This window comes from Drosophila albomicans, chromosome X (genome assembly GCF_009650485.2).
Source record: "Drosophila albomicans strain 15112-1751.03 chromosome X, ASM965048v2, whole genome shotgun sequence".
NCBI classification, from domain to species: domain Eukaryota; kingdom Metazoa; phylum Arthropoda; class Insecta; order Diptera; family Drosophilidae; genus Drosophila; species Drosophila albomicans.
Window position 1 is genome coordinate 21,182,974 of NC_047627.2, and position 21,164 is coordinate 21,204,137.

Genomic DNA, 21,164 nt, shown 5'->3' on the forward strand with positions numbered 1-21,164 from the left:
ATATTCTGGCTGTTGCACTTCATGTGTGTCTAGTTGCATTCATTCGCCTTCATTATAAAGATGGGAGATTCTATATTCATCAAATATAGTTTGAAGTATTCAATTTGTAGCTGTCGATTGTTGCGATCTCTTAAAAAGTTGGCTGTCGCATTCGTGTTATAGCATTTGAGAGTCGCAGCATTCAGATAACTCATTACAGTATCAATGTATTTAGGGTTCGATGAAATTGGGGCACAAACCATGTGGCACAAGCATAACACACACACTCTGCACTTAGATCACACATTTGCAACTTAGCTTAGCCGCAAAAACATTGCAGCGACTTTTCTTGCCACTTTCTGTCCCGGACTTTCAATCGCAAAGAAAATAAATCTCATGCAAATCATATGCAAAACACTTTGTTTACTTTACGTTTGTGTGTGTGTGTGTGTGTACTATATGTTATAGTAGAAGTCAGGCGACAAGCGATTTGTACAAACATTTTACGCTAACAAAACGCAAGTGGTCACGATGTTTGATGTTCGCGTGACTTGCAACTTTTACACAGTCGCCAACACGTAATTGTTCATAAAAGAAAAAAAAACAACAGCAACAACAAATTCAAAGTGAAGTCGAAGGCGGGGTTGAAGAAAACAAAAAGAGAATTATATGTAATACCTTTTTAAAGTGTGTGTTGTGTGTGTGTGTGTGTTGTGCATGCTCCCAAAACCCCGACCCACCCCACACCACAGCACACAACACCAGAGAAATCTGCCATTGGCAGGCCACCCGCAATTGTATCTAAATGTATAAATCAGATACTTTAACGCGCCGCGGCAGTCTGAGATCCCTGCGCAGCGCACCGCTTCTGAGCACGGTGTTAGAGAGCACGCTCTCGCTGACCCGCATCCATCCGATTGCATCGCTGGAGCTGCCCGGCCTCGACTATGCTGTCCAATCGCAGTCGGCCATCGGTGCCGCCTTCCACCATCATCATCGCGAGCTAGGCACCTCGCTCCGCAGCGGCATCGCTGCCATCACAGCGGCCAGCGCCAGTGCCGCCGGTGGCATATCGCAATCGCAGAGCGCCCTCTTGGGGCGATACGGTCCCAACGCCTCCATACGCAACAGCGAGCGAAAGATTGTCAAGCCCAAACGGTATGTCGAACGAACCTCTCTCTCTCCCACTCTCACTTTCACTTTCTCCCACTCTCACTGCCTCTAAAAATGAATTCCTAAATATCCACTGAGTACTCTCATTTCGATTTGCTGACAACATTAATAATAACTTTTGGAAACCAATCAATTAGTTGCAATTTATTATAACCAATAATAAAGTGTTGTGCTTACTTTCGAAATGCAGAACATCTTAAAAGTTAAATGAAAGTGTCTAAAATATTTAGATCAGAAATTGAGCTAAGTACTTTCCAAATAAAAATTCAAACTCTTTTAAGAAAAACTAAAAAAAAACCAACAAAAAAATGTTGCATAGGAATTCTGCTGCTTCCCTTCTAAATACTAATTCAACCTCTTAAAACCCTTTTCAAAAGTAATATATGTTAAAAAGATTGTTAGAAATGTGGATTGTTTTATTTTTATGTAGTTTAGTTTAATAAAGTTAAATGAAGCTCACAGTATTGAGCAACTATATGCATATATGATATATGTATGCAGGATTCTTCAATTCACGTCATTCCCAAAACAAATAATTATGTATACCCCATTGAAAATTTTATTTATACTATTAATACTAAAACCATCGATGTTTGTTATTCCTAACTTCACAAGAAATGAAAATAAAAGAACGTTTTTGGAATTTCGATTACCATATTCTTAAACAAGAAAGCTGCAGTCGAGTGTTCTCGACTGTGAGATACCCTTTAGCCATTTTAAATGAAAGCAAAATAGTGCGGTATTAAAATATACCAAATAATATACCACAAAAATACTAAAATAAACCAAAAGCCATGATTGCGAGATACCTGTTACTCGAACTAAATAAAGGCAAAACAGTGTGATATTATTCTAAAAATATACCGAATAATATACCACAAAAATACTAAAATATACCAAAAGCCATGATGGTTGAGAGATACCTGTTATCCAATTTAAATAAAGGCAAAACAGTGTCGTATTTTTCTCAAAATATACCGAATAATATACCACAAAAATACTAAAATATACCAAAATCAATGATTGGTGTGACTGTGATATAACTGATACATATTTTACATAAAGGCAAACCAGTGTGGTATTATTCTCCAAATATACGGAATAATATACCACAAAATACTAAAATATACCAAAGGCCATGATTGCGAGATAACTGTTAACCATTTGAAATAAAGGCATAACAGTGTGATATTATTCTCAAAATATACCACAAAAATACTAAGATATACGAAAAGCTATGATTGGTGCGGTTGTTATAAAGGCAAAACAGTGTGGTAATATTCACAAAATATGCCGAATAATATACTAAAAAAATACTAAAATATACCAAAAACCGTGATTACGAGATACCTGTTCACCATTTTAAATAAAGGCATAACAGTGTGATATTATTCTTCAAATAGACAACAAAAATACTAAAATATACCATAACCTATAATTGGTATATCGATGAAGTAGTATATTTGAAGTATATCATAAAATTTATATACGTTATGGGGTCGCAGATGCACAATTGTTTAGTGTGAATTCGATTTATTGAAATCACAATTGAAATGACAAGTTGATGCACAATTCCCGAGACTACCAATCGCGCACAGGATTCCATCGCTTGAGATTGCCATCCCAAGCGAGATCCTCGATGCCCGCCTGAGCAGCGATGACAGCTTTGGCCCGGTTGGCAAACTCAATGGGCGATTCGTTAAGACGACGCCGCACCGCCGGCAGATACCAGATGTCGCACTTAATCGACCACGACGAGATGACGTGCAGAATGTAGCGCATCATCGAGCAGCGCGTGCTGTCCCAGAAGGCGTCGCCAAAGCGTCGATCATAGAGCACAGCGACTGGATAGACGACATTGCAGATGGCGAAGCTGCCCTTCTTGAACTGCATGACCGCCGTGTTGTTGATGCACGTGCCCTCGGGGAAGAGCAAGATGGGCGGCCGACCACAGCCGGCGGCATGCAGACGCAGCACCAAACCCAACGATTCGCGATCGCCCAACGCTCGACGCTCGAACCACAAATGCGGCGATGCCCGAGCCAAGGCCCGTTGGATGAGGCCAAGGATGCCATCGTGTCGCTGGCCGGTGAGTGAATAGTGGACATCGCACATGAGCACGAGCACATCGAGCGGACTCGTGTGGTTGCACACACAGATGCCCATGCGTGGCCGCTGCTCCAGATTGTGCACGCATCGCACCACCGGAATGCACATCATTGTGAGGCGAAAGCACGGCCTCAGCGCCAAGTGCACCAGCCGTCGCTTGAAGCGCCACTCGGGCAGATGGCCGAGCACGCCGGTGACCAGCGTGAGCAGCAGCAGACAGCTGGCACAGCCGACGGTGCGCAGCGGCACCAACAGCAGATAGCGCCACAGAATGCCCAGCAGCCAGAGCAGACGCAGCTGCCAGTTGAGCTGACGATGGCGATGCCGCAGATTGCGTGTCAACAGATTCCATTCCCCAGGGGGCGGCGCTGCGGCCGCAAATCTCGTGGTCACCTCATCGTCCAGCACCAGACGCAGTCCATCGGCCAGCAACTCGCAGCACTGCTCCATGCGCTCATTCAGTGCATCCTTCTGTTGTCCCTTCAACTCGCTTGGTTTCGGCTGCGGCTCCTTTTGGCTCTTGTTGTGTTTCCTTCGGCTGTGTGTCGCCTGCAGTTGTCGCGCGGTGTAGGCAAAGAGCAGCTCCAGCAGCTGCAGATAGCAGTGATTCATGCACTCGACACAGCTGCAGAGCAGCACGGTGCCGAAGAGGGTTAGGATAATCACTTGGAGCCACATTGAAAGCGCTAGGCAATGAAAGTGATTTGTGGGGAAACAGAAAAACACAAGTGAATTATGAGGCGAAGGAGAGTAGAGCAGTGAGTGGAGGGATGGAGACCTGGTAGAGGTGGAGTGAATTAGGCAGTCAAGTAACGAGTAATAGAGAGAGCAAAGAAGCGAGTAAGGAGTATGGCATTAAAGGAGCGAGTGAAAGCAACGGAGAGATGCAGACCTGGTAGAGGTGGAGTGAATTAAGCAATGAGTAAAGAAAGCAGTTAAATAACGAGTAATAGAGAGAGTAAAGGAGCGAGTAAGGAGTATGGCATTAAAGGAGCGAATGAAAGCAACGGAGAGATGGATACCTGGTAGAGGTGGAGTGAATTAGGCAACGAGTAACGGGGTCAGTTAAATAACGAGTAATAGAGAGAGCAAAGAAGCGAGTAAGGAGTATGGCATTAAAGGAGCGAGTGAAAGCAACGGAGAGATGCAGACCTGGTAGAGGTGGAGTGAATTAGGCAACGAGTAAAGGAGGCAGGTAAATAACGAGTAATAGAGAGAGAGTAAAGAAGCGAGTAAGGAGCATGCCATTAAAGAAGCGAGTGAAAGCAACAGAGAGATGGAGACCTGGTAGAGGAAGGCAGTTAAATAACGAGTGATAGAGAGAACAAAGAAGCGAGTAGGGAGTATGGCATTAAATGAGCGACGAGTAGAGGAAGTAAAGTTATGAATAGAGCAGAAAGTAAAGGAACAAAAAAAAAAACAACGAGTAGATGAGTAAAAGGATGATCGACTTATAAAAGGAAAAAACAATGAGTAGAGGAGATAGTCAAATAACGAGTAAGGAACGAAGTAAAGGAGCGTGTTAAAGCAACGAGTAGAGACAGAAAAGTAACACGATGGACCAAAGTAACGAGTAAAAATGAGCAAAAAAGCGAGTAGGGGATAGTGTGATATGGACAGTTAAGACTATTGAAATAAACTAGTGACGACACGTATAAAAGCGAAGCGAGTAAAAGGCAGAAAAATAAAGTAAATAAAGCAGCGAATAGTGAAGACAGTAAAGATGCGAGTAGAGTTGAATCTAGTAAAGAAAAACAGAGTAAAAAAAACAGAAATGAAAATATGCAATGATTGTAAGTAAAGTAGCGACTAAAGTAAGGAGTAAAGAGAGGAGGATAGAGTCAAAAAGAGCGAAAAAGTGTTGCAACGAGTAGGGAATATTGAAAGAGATATAAAAGAAGCCACTACTTAATAAAGTAATGAAAGTTGTGATTATTGTAGAAGAAATGAATTTCTCCAGAAGAGGCAAGCAAGCAAGCAGAGAAATTAAAAGATGAAATATTACAGGAACGAGTTAAATAAAGAGAAGATAGTGAAGCGAGTACGGCAATGCGAGAAGCATCGATCAAAAGCAAAGAGTAATGGAGTGAGCAAAGAATGAAAGAGCGAGTGAAATAGACAAAATATGAAGCGTGTAAAATGGAGAGTGAAACCAAAGAGAGGGAGTATGTGGTAACAATACATAGAAGCTAGCAAAGGTAAATGCATTAGTGCAAAAGAGATAGACAGCAAGGAAGCGAGTGAAGATGAGAGTCAAGTAGCGAGTGCGGAAAAGAGAGAGAACGAATGAGCGAGAAAGCGCAAGCAAACAAATTCTCAATTAAAGTCCTAATTCAATTTATCGCCGTCTTTTTGGCTTTGCGCCTCTTGTCTTTGTCGTTTTTCCTAACGTTTTCCACGTTTTCACGTTTTCCTTCTTTAATTTCATTTGTTTTATTATTTTTTCGGGTTTTTTGTTGTTGTTGTTGTTGGTTTTGGTTTTGTATTTTGCTAAGCTACGCCGACTTTGATTTATTTAACAAGCAAAAGGCGCCGAAATATAAAAAGGCGCAAGAGAGAAAACTTTGCCGTCGTCTCGTCTGTCCGCTCTGTCTGTCCTTTGGGTTGTGCTGTGTGTTGTGTTGTGCCGCGCCTCCAATCCAATATGCCTGGGATCCGCTTTTGTATATAGTCTCTGTGCTCTGTGGTTTGCCCTTATCCCCATTTGGTTTTGCATATGGCAATAATTCAATTATGCACAAGGCCGCAAAATAATTGGGCGCCGTTCGTTGTCGCCCATTTGCGCCGCAGGTCCTGGGCCCTCAGACGCGGCCTCGTTTTTGATCCTGAAAAACCGAAATCACTTAAAAAAAAAAACCGCAAAAACTTCTGGCTTTGTTAATTCGTTAATTAAATGGGCCTGGCTGACTCTCGATGACAGCTTGTAAACAGGAATTCAACTTTAAGGATTACGCAATGAGTGAGGCCACAATAACACAGGAAGAGCGGGGTTAACCCCTCTTCACTTCCCCCTTCCAGCCCATTCACCTCCTCGACAGTTTATCCGTTTGCTGAGTTCCACGCACATTGATGACATTGGCTGCTAGCAATCTTTGCTTATCAAAGCCAAACAACGACATCAACGTCGTCCACAACAACAACTCATTTAGGCAAAGTCCCTCTCCCCCTCTCTCTCTCTCTCTCACTCACTCTCTGTCTGTCTCGTTGTCTCTTTTCCTCTTCTACCGCTTGTTGTCGCCCCCTCAAGCCAGACTCTTAATTAGCATAGAATGTGTTTTAAAAAGCCACTTGAGCTAAACATTCAAAACACCTACACCACAACGCTCTCTGCAGCAGCAACACACACACACACACACCCTCCTCTAAGCCAACCCCTCTTCGTCTTCAACCCCCTTTCTAGGCAGCCTCCTTCGTCCAGCGTCACTCGAATGACTGTTACGACCTTAGACGCTTGCGGCTAAGACTTTGTGCGAAGACTGTGTGTGGCACAGTTAAGCAAGGCCGTCTACTTTCACACGGGCTCATTCGCTATTTCAAAGCTTTTGAGCTAAAGTTAATTTAGATATTTTGGTTGAAGAAAGATTACAATTGATTTCGAGTCGGTTAAGCAGAGCGTCTTGACAAGGAAAACCAATAATAATATTAGTATAAGGTACAAATCAATAATAGAATAAACAAAATAAACAATAAATCTTTCAATAATAAAGACAGGCAAAAAATAATATTATAGACAAAGAAGAGACTGCTTAATAAATAGAAGAAAAAGAGAGGAAGCAAATAATATTATAAACAATAAATGTATGAGTTTCAAAACATACAAAAAATATTATAAAAATATAAATTGAGGCAGTTATATATCAATATCTATATGTTCATAAGTTTTTGTGAATTTACTATTATATTATTTTTTTTTAATAACGAATACAATTCCTTATTGAAATCAGTTGAGGCAGAACGACTAACCCCTTCAGGCTTACCTTCTTAGTTAATTTAAATGCTTCACTCTGCTCAATTGAAATGAAAATAATTAAGCAATGTAGCAATCACGTGTTGTATAATTTTTCTTAAATTACGTACAAAGAAATGAATGTGAAAATTTATATTTGCAGCATTTTAATCAAGCGTATGCGTAAATGTTTATTTTATAGGAATTTTGATGTGTTTGGTTATTCACTCTAAAGCTTGACTTTAAATCAATAAATAAACCATATTCTTCAACCAATCTGTTTGAATTTGTAAAAGTAAAATATTATTGAATTACTACACAAATTTTCAGAGTGTTCAATTCATTATTTTGCACAAACTTGTGTGTTTATTCGTATGAAAATTGTATGTTACCTAATCGAATGTTCGAGCTGAAGAGTTTGCATTGCAATAACTACGAGTATTTTGCAAATTCAATTTACGTTTCTCACTAATTAATAGTTACAAGTGAAGCAAGGCATTGAAAATATTTGAAACATTTTTCAAATGTTTTAAGTGAAGAGCAGCAATATGCGCAGGAATTTAAAAAATATTCAATTCAATTTTTACAACAAATACAAAATAAATCCAATACATAAACTATCTTTAAATTCTACCACAGATACAAAATACTATTTTAATACCTAAATCATGCACTCTCTAAATAGCGAGCAAACTGCTTCGCATGGAATACAAAAGAGTGGATAGAGTATTACGCATACGACGTGGTGTGCGGTGTGTGTTTTGATAGCTGGCAGTGTGCACAATGTAGTCGACGTCGTCGCGTCAGCAGCAGCACGTGATGCTCAAGTGTTGGGATAAGCATTTCCGCTCTTCAGACATAACGCGAAAAACGCGCCACGCCCACCCTCCGCAATGCCCGCCCTCCCATACATACATTCGCAACTAGAAGCGACGCCGCGGTGTTTAGAAGTGGAGGAAGAAGAGGTGGAGGAGGAGGCGGCTGATGGGTGGAGAGGGTGGAGAGGTAGCTACTAGGTAGATGAGGAAGCACAAAATGAAATTGTGACGTTGCTGCCACGCCCCTATCAACGCTCGCCTCGCACGCCCAGCTGCCATTCAAAAGTAATTTAGCGTTTAAAAAACATTTTTCTGCCTCGACTTTTAAAAAGTTTTGCATAATGCGCCGTCGCGTTTTCTTTGTGTGTGTGCGAGTACGTGTACGTATGTGTGTGTGTGTGTGTGTGTGTGAGTATTCGAGGCAGTGAGGAGGTGTGTCAACACTCACCTGTTTAATGTGGACACGTTTCGTCGTCTGATTCAACTGATTGTATTAAAGCACCTACTAAACTGGGAAAGACTGAAAGCTAAAGCCTCTCAACATTTTTTTTTAGTGTATATTGACTTTGACGTTTCACTGACTGCCTGCCTAACCATGTGTGTGTGTGTGTGTGTGTGTGTGTGTGTGTGTGTGTGTGTGTGTGTGTGTGTGTGAGTGTGAGTGTGTGCTAAGCAATTGCTTATGAAAATTACATTCAGTAATCTGTAATCACTTAAGGCTTAGCTTATGCCCAATATATATATAACCCCCAGACAATCTTAAAAAAGAATATTCAAATTCACAGAGGATTCATTTTGGACGGTCTTAACTTTGCTTTTTGGCCAACGTTACGCACAAATTACTAATTTACTTTGGCAAGCGAGCGGCAACTTCTCAAAATACTCTCGTAATCTGTTTCGGGCCACTTTAAGGGGAGCTCATTAAAAACAAAGTGGAAACATAATCGCTACTCGGGTCGGCAGCCAGATAATCGCTTTAATAGCAAAAATAAATATTTCAACAAAAAACAAAAATGAAAACAACAACAACAAAGCACTTCTAAAACTCGATTTTACTCACAAAAAAAAAAAAAAAAAAACAAAAACAAAAAGCACATTAAACACACTCGTTGAGCCATGTTTCAAATATATTGTTATTTTCATTAAAAATAATGCAACTGAAATGTTTCAAAATGGGTTCTCGGGTTGAAGCTTGTTTTGCTATTGTTTTATTGTATGTATTTGTTATTGAAAATAAAATTGTTATAACATGTGAATTATTTTCTGTTACTTTCAATGAATGTTTTTACCCACCCATAGAGTAAATAACATAACTAATGCATATGTGTGACAGGGAGAAGGAATAAACTCCGACCCCAAAAAGTATATGTGTGTATTCTTGACCAACATCAACAGCCAAGAGGATATGGACATGTCCGTCTGTACAATATTAACTAAATATAGCCTTCCATATATTTTAGTGTAATTTTTCTGACTATTTTTGGTATATTTTCGGAATTGTAGAAGTCATTTAAGAAACAAAGTACTTAAGCATATTTAGGCAAAAACGCCAATCTGGTATATTTTGAATATAGTACAATATCGATATACCACATATAACTTTTGGTATATTTCAGTATTTTCTGGTATACTAATCTCATAGTCGAGCACACTCCACAGTAGCTTTCCTACTTCTTTCATTTGCAAGTTTATTATTTAAAATTAGCTCAAAAGTAAACGATTAATTTTTAGTAAATTTCTTCTGCAATTTTCGTATTGAAAATGAAATGCAAAAAATTTATAAATTATTTAGTTAATTTACAATTAATGTTTTGTAATTTTACTTGAAATTTTATTATTGAAGTGAAATGTAAATTATTTGTACATTATTTTCATTGGCAATTGAATTATCAACAATGATATGTAAAAATGTTGTAAATTGTTTAGCCGGTTTTTTGCTTGTTGAGCACACTCAAATCAGCCATAAAACAAAGCGCGTTGAATATAAAAAATATGAAATTCGTAATTAATTATAATTTTGTGATGACTTAACTGCTGTCTTGATCCACTTACTTAACTCAGCGACTCAGTCGACCGACCCATCAATAATCTGCTGGCGGCTTTTTAATTGGTTTCCTCCACCGCAAACCTCAAGTTTTCTTTTGCTAAGGGAAAGGAATCGTTGTTGGTGTCATCTACTCATTATTTAATATAATCTCAATTTGATAAATTATTTCCGATGGACACAACGTGACGAAAAGTTGTCAGCGTCTACTTTGATTTGTGGCCAAGTTGTTGGCTTAAAGCATAACGAGTTCTGAGTGCCAAGTGCCAAGTCTCTCTCTGTGTGTGTGTGTGTCAAGTGAGTCCTGAGTGTCCTGAGTTATCCAGACGCAGCGTCTCGACTATCGCCACTCGTTTATTTACGCAATTAATCAATTTATCTAGCTCTGTTTGTTGTATAAGTGATAAAGATTTATCACTCAACCCACTGAGCTTGCTCTTTGCTTCGATTCATTCACCACAACTTTTCCACTTCTCCTTCTCCTTCTCCTTCTCCTGTTTCTCCTTTTCTCTCTCTCTGGTCTTCTTCTGCTGCTGTCCTGTTAAAGCCCTGGACAGACCCTCAGCATTCAGTGAACCCAGAGCTTTGACTTTTGCGTCTCGGCGCACATGAAAAGCAGCTGAAAATGCTTCAGCGTTAAGCAAAGTGGATTCAGAGACGCACAACTTGACATCGACATCGACATCGATGATGAAATTGCAGCTGAAGCTGTAGAACAGCGAGTACACAATGTTCTGCTGTATTTACTTTGACTTAATCAAGGTAAATCGTTAATAAATAAATCCAGTCGAGACGCTTCAGGCATTTCAATTTAATAGCATGAACTTGCTGTAAAATCTTTCAAATGGTTCGTTATCTACGATAACAGATACTAATAAAGTATTTTTTGAGAAACGTGATATAAATTATTTATTACAAAGAAATGACGAATTTTAATTTTTTTTTTTAATAATTACATTTTATAGATTTATTTAATATTTACGTTTAATAATTTATTCATTTAAGAAGAGTGCTAAGCATGAGTTCGAAATTATTTTTCAGACTTAAGAAATTTCCAAATATGAATGAATTTGGACGCAAAAATTAACGAATTTATATATTTTACCGAAAAACAAAAAAAGTTTCTAAAATCAGATTTAGCTATACCTTTTATCTTTGCCTTTACTTATTTCTTAAATTGTATCAGTTTATGTTCTTCTCATTGGCCACAAAATTTTCTATATGTACTCGTAAAATTCTTTAAATTTGAGCATTACAAAAAGTCAAGTTTATAACAAAATAATTTCTGATTATACAGAACAACTTTGGCAGCGTATTTCACTTTTCATTTATTAAAACCAATTATGAAGCTTAAATTTGTAATTTTAATTTAAATCCTAATTTGAATTTTTCAATATTATTTAAACAATTAAACAAATGGGTTACAGCCTATAGTTGCATTTTTTTTTATTATATATTTGCATAACAATTCGATAAAGTTAGTTCTTATATATTATATCTTATTTTGTACAAAACAAAGTCATATTTTGTTCAATATATTATCACACAATAAAGTATTAACATTTGATAGTATTTATTATAATTTTGTGTTTATATAAATTGATTTATACTTTAATTTTTAATATGCCTTACTATCTATTTTGATTTATACTTTAATTTTTAATATGCCTTACTATCTATTCAAATTTGTATAATACTTTACATGTCAATAAATTTTTACAGAATATATCATTAATATTAAACTTCTTAAAACTTGTTCTGCAAAGTTGTTAAATAATTTAAAGAACTCTTTAAAACATTTTCTGCTATTTACTGACAGCTCTAAGAGCCGCCTTCTGTTGGCCACTGAAACCTCGTTTGCCATTCACATTTTCGTATTTTAGCTGTGATTTTTGTATATTACGCAACGCTGGGCGGTCGATGGGTTTGCCACGATGGTTGAGCTAGGTGGTGTGGAGGGTTGGGTTCGTGCTGCATTTTGTGTGCAGCCGGTCAATGCACTCGGCGTAGCAAAGTTCTCGTCTCTCTTCACCCCCTCCTTCCGCTCCTCGCACAGCCGGCAGATGCGAATGCGGATGTGGAAGTCGAGCCGATGTTTTTCGCATCAAGTCGCGGCGGCATTGGCATTTTGGCATTTTGGCTTGTCAACACTACACGTCGATGATGATGATGACGATGGCAACTGTTTGGGGTACACTTATTAAAAATTGTAAAGAGAGAGAGAGAGAGAGCTTGGAATGTTGCACAATTTTCTTAGGTGCAAAAAGTTGCACTTAACGAATGACCAAAAAGCGCATTGAACGCGCCGCGTTTTGACTGATTGAGTGGCCACACAGATTCCCTCTCTCTCTCTCTCTCTCTCTCTCTCTCGCGCTGTCTGCCCGCATTTTATTGCCGTTTGCTTTTGCTGTTAAGTGAAGTGTAGGCGCATGAAACGAAACACGCGAAGCTTGTCGGTGTCGATGTAATAAATTTTCAAAATGTCCGAGCATACGAATAACGAATGGCTTGCCCAACGCTCAACGAAAGACACCAATACCAAAACAGCAGCAGCCACCACACACACACACACGCACACATTTAGTGGCTTTAAATTTAAGTGTCAAACACTACAACTTAAATTCGTACTTGAAGCTTTAAACCAAGTTAAAAGCAGTCGAAAATAAATTTGCAATTATTTGTTATATACATTTATTTGTTGGCAAAGAAAAGCAGCCGCAAAATACTTACATTTTAGACAATGTTTAATTGATGAGCAGGCATAACTTAATATGCATACTTACGCAAATATTTGAAGTGAATTACATTACTTTACTTTACTTTACTTTATAACAACTTATGCATAATATAACAAGTAAGAAAGACACTTAGAGACTGTGAAATACCTGCTACCCATTATCAATAAGACCATATTCTACAATTATACCAAATTAAAATACCATCGGCTATATTTGGTATATTGATATAGTAGTACATTCCAACAATAAAGTAAGCTACAGTCGGGTTTCCTCTATAAAACCACATTCCAAAATTATATCAAATAAATATATTGCAAAAATACTAAAATATACCATCGGCTATATTTGGTATATTCATATAGTACTACATCAAAATAATTAAGAAAGCTTCAATCGAGTTTGCTCAATAAAACCATATTCTAAAATGATAGCTAATTTATAAACCGCAAATATACTAAAATACCACTTCTACATTGATTGAGAATCTGGTATATTTTGTACTTATATACCAAAAAATGAAGTGTGTTACGTTATATTTTGGATTATTTGTGGTATATTATTTGGTATATTTTGTGGTATATTATTTGGTATATTATTTGGTATATTTGTGGTATATTATTTGGTATATTTTAAGACTAATACTACACTGTCTTGCTTAATTTCTTTATTTTATTCACAATGGGTAGCTTTCATATTGTTTACTTTTATTTTTGTATAATATTTTATTTAAGTAACATTTTATTTAAAACTTAGTTTATCGACACACTTTATTTATTGGCTCTTCTTTTCAATTCAAATCACAATTTCCATAATTAATTACTTCTTATTCTACGCTGTTACATTTAGTTTAATTCAAACACTAAACTCAAATGAAAGCTTTTATTCATTACTCGATTAGCTATCTCAATGCTTATCTTCGTTCTCTTCAAGTTTGCCATCGTTTTTCATACATTATTGCTACTTTTCTTGTTTTGCTTTGCACTCTTGTGCACTTTAATTATCTTTTGCAGTGCGCCGTTTTTCCAACCTCTTTCATCCTTTTGCTGTTGCTGCATTCCATGCCAAGCGCTGTCACCTGCAAATATATCACGTATACGTAACGTATACATACGTATTTCTCTGCTGTCTTGTCTCTCTTTTTCCGCATCATCGCTATTCGATAATTGAACTCTGTTTTGACAATTTGTGCACACACACACACATATACACATATGTATAAGCATGTGTGTGTGTGTGTGTGAACTGCAGCCAAATAAATATTTCGTTGCCTTTTATTGATTGCGAGTGCAATATTTCACAACATTTCGCAATACTCTGATAATCTCTTACCGTTTTTGCAACATTTCCATTTCGTTTTCTCTCTTTCGTTTCTTTTTTTTTGTGTTGTGTTGTGTCTTTTGGCAATTTGTTAATTGTATTTCATATGCAGGCGGATTTCAGATTTGATTAGCTTCAATGTTGATGCCAAAGAGCTTTCCTCTGTCTGTCTCTATCTCAGCTTATCTTTGGTCCTTTGTGAGCTGTGTTAGAGTTCTGCCTGCAGCTTGCAGTACTATATACTATACTATACATATACATATATATATTGTATTTGCCTGTCACAAATTGAAACGTAAATGAAATGAACTTAAATATGCATACAATGTAAATAGACGCGAACACAACTTTTGCCTCGGGGACGCAGCTGGTAAATGATTTTGCATAGTTCATAAAACCTCTGCCTTGTATTCTTTCCACTTTCCACTTTCCACAGCATCTTTTCGGGCTCGCGTCTCTTCGTTTTTGCTTATCGGTAATGGCAATCAGCATCGCAAATTCCGCGAAAATCAAAAATCGAATTGCTCCGAAAAGAAGACATTTGAAATTCATGGAAATTCGTGGCAATGTCAATCGCATTGCCTTGCGCCTTAATTAGCCGCAGCTGTTGAAGGGAAATCCCTTTAAAGCTCAGTTTTCATTTTGTTTCACTTCCACACACACATACACACATACACAATTACAAACAACGAACGCAGTGCAGAGAGTGAAAAAAAAAACTAAAATAAAAGAATGAAAGGAAACCAAGTAAAAGCACACACAAGTTGAAAAGCATACGAGTAAGGGGAAAAAAAAAGAAGAAAATATAACTGCAAATATTTTCTTATGCTTGTATGAAATGTAAGCATGTAAATACACCCCACACACACACACACACACGCGTACAGTATGAAGGCACAGTTTCGTGGCAGAATGCTTTGCAGTTGCTGCCAAAGTCGACACAGCTCCGAAGACAGAAGCAGACAAGCGGCAACGAGAGTTGCCTCAAGAAATTCGAATTGTTTTAGAAATGATTTGAATATCATTTTGAATTTCGAATTTTTAATTCTGATATTAAGAAAACCTAAATAATTTTAAAATGCAGGAGAAGCTGATTTTTTCTTTATAACTCTGTAAAAATATGGCATAATTGTATAAATGAAAAATACAATAACTATAAATACTTGAAAGCCGAAACAAACTTAGCTCTGAAATTCTACAAAAAAAGTGTTGAATTCTTCTTAAAGTTAAAATGCTTAAATACCCAACTAAGCAAAAAACGATTAAAAAACTTTATTTGAGTCCAAAATTCTGGTAAAAATAAAATATCAGAACTTTTTTTTGCAAATAAACGAATTTTTTTTGGTATATCGATGTAGTAATGCTTTTAAAATTGTCTGCCAAAGTAATTAAAATAAATAAAACAATATATAAATATATATATATTTAATCAATGTTATATAGTAAAAATATGAAAGACTATTTTAAAATGCAACAAATCAAAATTCTTAGCAAAAAAACTTCATTTTATTTTACATTTCTTTTAGAAAACGTATATTTAGTCACAGAAGAACTAAATATTTGTTTAAATCAAACTATCTTGCCAGTGCGGTATTATTCTTTAAATATACCAAATTAATATACCCCAAAGTACTAGAATATACAGTTTGTCGAAAGTAGTACATTCTAAATATACCATAGAGCTAAAAATATACCAAATATATGTCTATATTGTCTCAGCTGTTGACGCTGGTCAAAAATATGAGATCGGAGATGCTTCCTTTTAATACCATTTAATACCATTTGAATAGCGGATATAAAAATAATCAATGTGAACTACAGAAAATGCAAGAATTGGTGAAGCAACCCTCGTTGAAGTCACCAAACAGACATCACTGCAGACTGCTTCAATTTGCTGGATTGCTGCGAACTTTTAAAATATTAACAACAAAAGAATTTAAACTTTCAATGAAGACAACGCAACGCGCACAAGCTCAATTTGCATGTCGCTCGCTGTCTGTCTGACTGACTTTCCTTCTGCATATGAATGCGTGTTGTATGTATGTATTATATTTGCTATGTCTGTATGTATATATTCCTCCTATATAAATACTCTTACAACGGTTGTCTGTGGGGAATGTAGATGAAAGTAGCTGCTGGCTGTGAGCTCTGACTCACGACTGAATGACAATCAGCAACGAGTTACCATGAGCCAAGAGCCAACAGCCAACTTCTGCCTCTTATATATACATTTATATATATTCAGATTCATATGCATATTTTTTGTGTGTGATGTGTGTGCTAGTCCTTAGCATAAACCAAAGTCTGCAAGCCTTGCACTTCATTTCCATAGCAAGCAAGCAAGCAAGCAAGCAGAAGAGAAAATACTTGTCAGCTGGAATTGCAACTCAAATTGGCATCAAATCGATTTCAATTGCTCAACCGAGATTCCTCTGCCGCTGCCGAATGCTTAACACAATCACAATTTAATATCATGGAAGTCACAATTGCATTTCAATTAAAGAGACGCAAAAAAAGTCGAATTTACTCAGCTTTAAGGCCACACGGAGTTGGAGCTCATTAAATCGACACTCGTAAATGAAATACTTGAATCTCATGTTATAATTGCTCTGCATAATTAAGAGAGCGAGAACGAGAACGAAAGAGAGAGAGAGAGAGAGAAGGATTGTCAAATTGATTTAATTAGCAAACGAAACGAAAGGAAATAAGCATATGCAATGAGCTTCAGGATTTGCATGTTTTGCAATTAAATACGTCGAAGCAAACGTAAACTAAAGGCCACTTGAGGCAACTAAATGATGAAGCTGGCAAATTACACCTACGAATCTCGAATCTGCCTTTCAAAATTGTAGCCACAGATGCTTGTTGCTGTCAATTAAATTGTTATGAATCGAATACAATTTGCTTACACACACACACACACGCACAGAGAGAGAGAGAGAGAGAGAGAGAGAGAGAGAGAGAGAGAGAAGTCTCAAAGGACATTTGCAAATGGATTATACAAATACCATGGTAATTGCTTGATTGGGCTTGCAATTTGATGGTATTAAAATGCAAAATTGCGCATACGACGTGAGGGATTCTCTCTCTCTCTCTCTGTCGCACGAACAAAAGTTTCGATTAATCTCACTTTGTGTACTACATATATACATACATTCTATATACTTAGTATAGTATATGCTGCTTAAGTAAAGTTGAAACTTTGTAGCCGCATTATAAATTCTGATACTGTAGTTGCTTCGATTAGCATAAGCTCGACTCGGCAAATCATAAATCTTGCATTCATAGTTTATAAGTATATTTAAGTCGCCAGCCACTAAAGCAGAGCACAACACACACACTTCTCACTCCAATTAGCTGCTAAAATACCTCACCTGAGCTCTGTGCTCGTTGCTCAGCTGCAAGTTGAGCGGGCAACAAAGTGTAATTAAATATCCATTTAGTGTACATTATGTTTTGCCACAGCGCAGCGCGTTAGCTAGACACATTACCAACTTTTCTCTCTCTCTCTCTCTGTGTATTTTTTTCTCCACTCTGGTCACTTTGGAACCCTTTAAGCGCAAAACTTAAGCAGCGATTGCAGCGCTACTTGGGGGCAACTTTAAAGAGCTTCTTATGTCTAAATTAATTTAAAAGTTCGTTCACTTGAAAAATCGTGGTGCTTAACTCGCTTCCCACTCGTATCTCCTCTCTCTCTCTCTCTATCTATCTCTCTCGCTTTGCTTTTGCTTTGCTTTCTACCCTCTCGGCGTCCATTTGCGGCCGCTTGAGAGTTGCCCGCGGACAACAGTCGAGCAGTCGAGCTGGAGCTCGAGTCGAGGGTACGGTCAGGAAACGGACAATGATGCTCCCAGGCGCTTACTCGTTTATTAAAGATTATGCTTATAATGACGACGACAATGACGACAAGCAGCAGAATGCGCTGCTGCCTCTGTATATGAAACACTCGACCCAAGCTCAAGGATGACGGTCCCCATCGCTCCCATCGTGATGTTGATGATGCTATTTTTCGAAAATATTCTCCTCATTGTATGTGTGTGTGTGTGTGTGTGTGTGTGTGTGTGTGTGTGTGTTTTCCCTCTCTCTTTTTTTCCTTTTTTTATGCCATGTTTTATTTTATTTCATTTTATTTCATGGCTCTTTAGTCGCTCGTTTCATATTTTCGCCATTCTTTCATTTTTTTTATCTTCTGCTTCTTTTAAGCCAATAAAGTTGGTTTTCTGCTTTTGTTTATCATCACACTGGACTTGCACTTGAAACTGGACGAACCACGAACAAGACCGAAGTCCAAAGAACCAAAGAATCAAAAAACCAAAGAACAAAATCATTTCGCGTTGCGATTCGCGAATGTGGAATGCGGAAGTGGAAGCCACACGTAGAGAGTGTGACGTGATTTGTGTAGCAATTTTCATTCTTCACTTTCCACTTTTCGCTTGGCTTGCTTTTCCCGCTGGCTAAAGCCATCACTTCTCAGGTGTCGAAAGCACTGATAACCACAATAAAATAAAGAAGAGAACAAACTCTGCGTACAACTTAATAAAAATCTATTTGCCTATCGAGCTCAGCATTTTGAGCACTTCAATATTCCAAGTGCATAGCATATTTCGTTTCATTGACAAACACAAAATACGAAATATTTTACTCGGTTTGTAAACAATTCGAAATTCTAGCATTTTAGCTTAAACAAACATTTGTTAATCTAACAAATTTATTTCAATCGCATAAATAAATACTTCACGCATTTTTTAATATTTCTTGTTATATTTACTTCTCTACTTCATTTGTCAATATAATCATTAAAAGTTGCTCTTCAGAAATAAATATCCTTATACAGAGTTTGGGAAGTAGTTCCTTCAACTTATGTCCTTATAATATGAGTAAACATAAGTAAAAAAGTTTCACATTTTTTTTTGTAAATATTAAATTCATGTTATAAATAAATATTTATCTTCAACATAAAGAAGAAACTAAGGAGTAGAAAAGTTTTGAAAAGGATAATTTAACTTTTTTTTTGCAATATAATTTCGATAACATTGTTGGTTTCTTTTTTTAAGATGATGTAAGAGAGATTTATATTTATTTTTTTTTAATTTCCGTTTAAAATTCAACGTAGTTAAGAAGTTCTTTTGTTCGTGGGAGAGTTTTTCGATTTATCTAAGTTAGAGATTCGAATTTATGTGTAAAATAAAAAATGTTTAAGCATTCGAAAAATCTTAAGAATTTTATTAATTATCTGTTAACACAATTTCGTATATTTGTATATGGAATGTGAAATTGACTGAAGACAATTCATATTTGTATTAAATTTCCCATGCTTAATATAATAAAAAATGTAGAGCAGTGAAGTTTTGTTAGTTTCAGCAATTTATGGCGATTCATTTAATATACTCAAATGGAAAAAAATCTAAATTGATAATTAGATAACAAATCTTGATTTAAGATTTGTTTTTAACTTAAAAGAAAAAAATCTTAAAATAATATTTTTAGGTTCGAAAAATCTTGCATTCAAAGTTCTTATGCTTTCTGGGTTACATTTTGAGATTTTGAAATTCATGATAGAAGATTCAAATGATTAATTTTAAGATTGAGCAATCTTGAAATGTCAGTGAACTTTTAAACTTGATTCTAGAATCAACCTTTTTGGTTTGGCATTTTGACTTAGTAATCTTGATTAAATTTTCATTCTCTCTTTTCCTGTGCAAGTATTTAATTAAATTTCAGTTGCTGAAGCAAAATCAATGGCATCAAAGTCTTAGCTTATAAATCACGTATTGCATTTGCATTTTCTATCTACTGTTGTTCGCAGACTTTTGTTGCGCAGTGTTTTCACTGTGACGTAACATATATTTTGTGGTACACTTTCTGTGGCGATAATAATCGAGTAAATGGGTCATATGCGGTTGGGTTGAAATTGTGCCACTGTCGACGATGACGATGACGCAGTGGGGATGACTTTGTTTCCATTATGCGACGGTTGAAACCTTTGCGGCATCAAGGAGAGAGGAGCGAAGAGCGAGGAGAGTCGAGAGTTGGTCGCAGATCCTTTTGTGTTTGTCCTCGAGGTGTCGCGTCGGCCAACAGCCGTCTCAATCGCTCATACAATCAACATTCTACCCCCACCTCGATCCCTTCTCTCTGTATCTCTCTCTCTCTCTCTCTCTCTGTCTGTCTTTTGTTGCTGTTTCTGTTGTGTGCTGCTGCTGCTGTGAGTCAACCCTTTCCTCCTGGTCGGTCATATTACTCGTAGTTGCCCATTGTTTCTCTACTCTGTTTCATTTCTATGTCATTTCCTCTGTTGCAAGCTCTGCTCGGTTGCTGGTGGCATTTCACAGCTAATTTCAACGAGAAATTTTTGGATCGTGAGATTAGGCGATGACAAGGGGGCCAAGTTTGGGGGGTCTGTGACGAGTGAGCGGGACGAGGCGAGGCAGGACTACAACCATAAGTCATCCGACGACCGCTTGTGCGACGCTTATGCAAATTTGTGCCAACTGACAAATGGGGCAGCATTTGCACAATGCCGACAACAACTAAGAGAGAGTGAGAGAGTGAGAGAGTGAGAGGAGGGGAAAGAGACTGCGACTGAGACTCGAGAACTCACAAAACTGAGCACGAAGAATGTTTTTTTGCGGGGGCGCTGGGGCGTGTCTATATAAATGTCATTTGTGTGTGTGTGTGTTTTTCTGTTTTTCTCTTCTTTGGATTTTGTTTGGTTTCTTTTTTGATACGTTTCCTTTTCTTTTCTCGTTTTTTTTTTTTTTGGGTTTTTTTTTTTTTTTTGTTTTTGGGTCGCCCGCTTAGCCCGACATGATGATGATAAAGTGCACATTAAAAAATATATACATTCATATATATATTTGCCATTGCCTTCTTTCTTATTGTGAAAAGCGAATTTATTTATTTGCTGAGTGGAGCGCACGCTTTGCATTCTCAACTAGGCAGCAGCAGCAGTGAAATGAGAGTAGTTTCCATTTCCATTGAAGCGTGCGGAAAATCAATGAAATTTGTGCACTCCACGCGAAACTCTCTCTTTCTCTATG

General features: G+C 37.3%; 2 protein-coding genes across 3 annotated transcripts in view; one reads left to right on the plus strand and one right to left on the minus strand.

Moving 5' to 3' along the window:
• Positions 1-21,164, plus strand: part of LOC117578135 (innexin shaking-B) — a 79,587-nt gene that overhangs the window by 1,822 nt on the left and 56,601 nt on the right. The gene's annotated exons all lie outside the window — the stretch shown is intronic.
• LOC117564549 (glycerol-3-phosphate acyltransferase 4) lies at positions 2,636-8,609 on the minus strand. The gene is made up of 2 exons (XM_034243376.2): positions 8,474-8,609; positions 2,636-3,947 (listed from the first exon to the last, which is right to left on the minus strand). The coding sequence occupies exon 2, from the start codon at positions 3,937-3,939 to the stop codon at positions 2,734-2,736; it is 1,206 nt and encodes a 401-aa protein (XP_034099267.2). The 5' UTR covers positions 3,940-3,947; positions 8,474-8,609; the 3' UTR covers positions 2,636-2,733.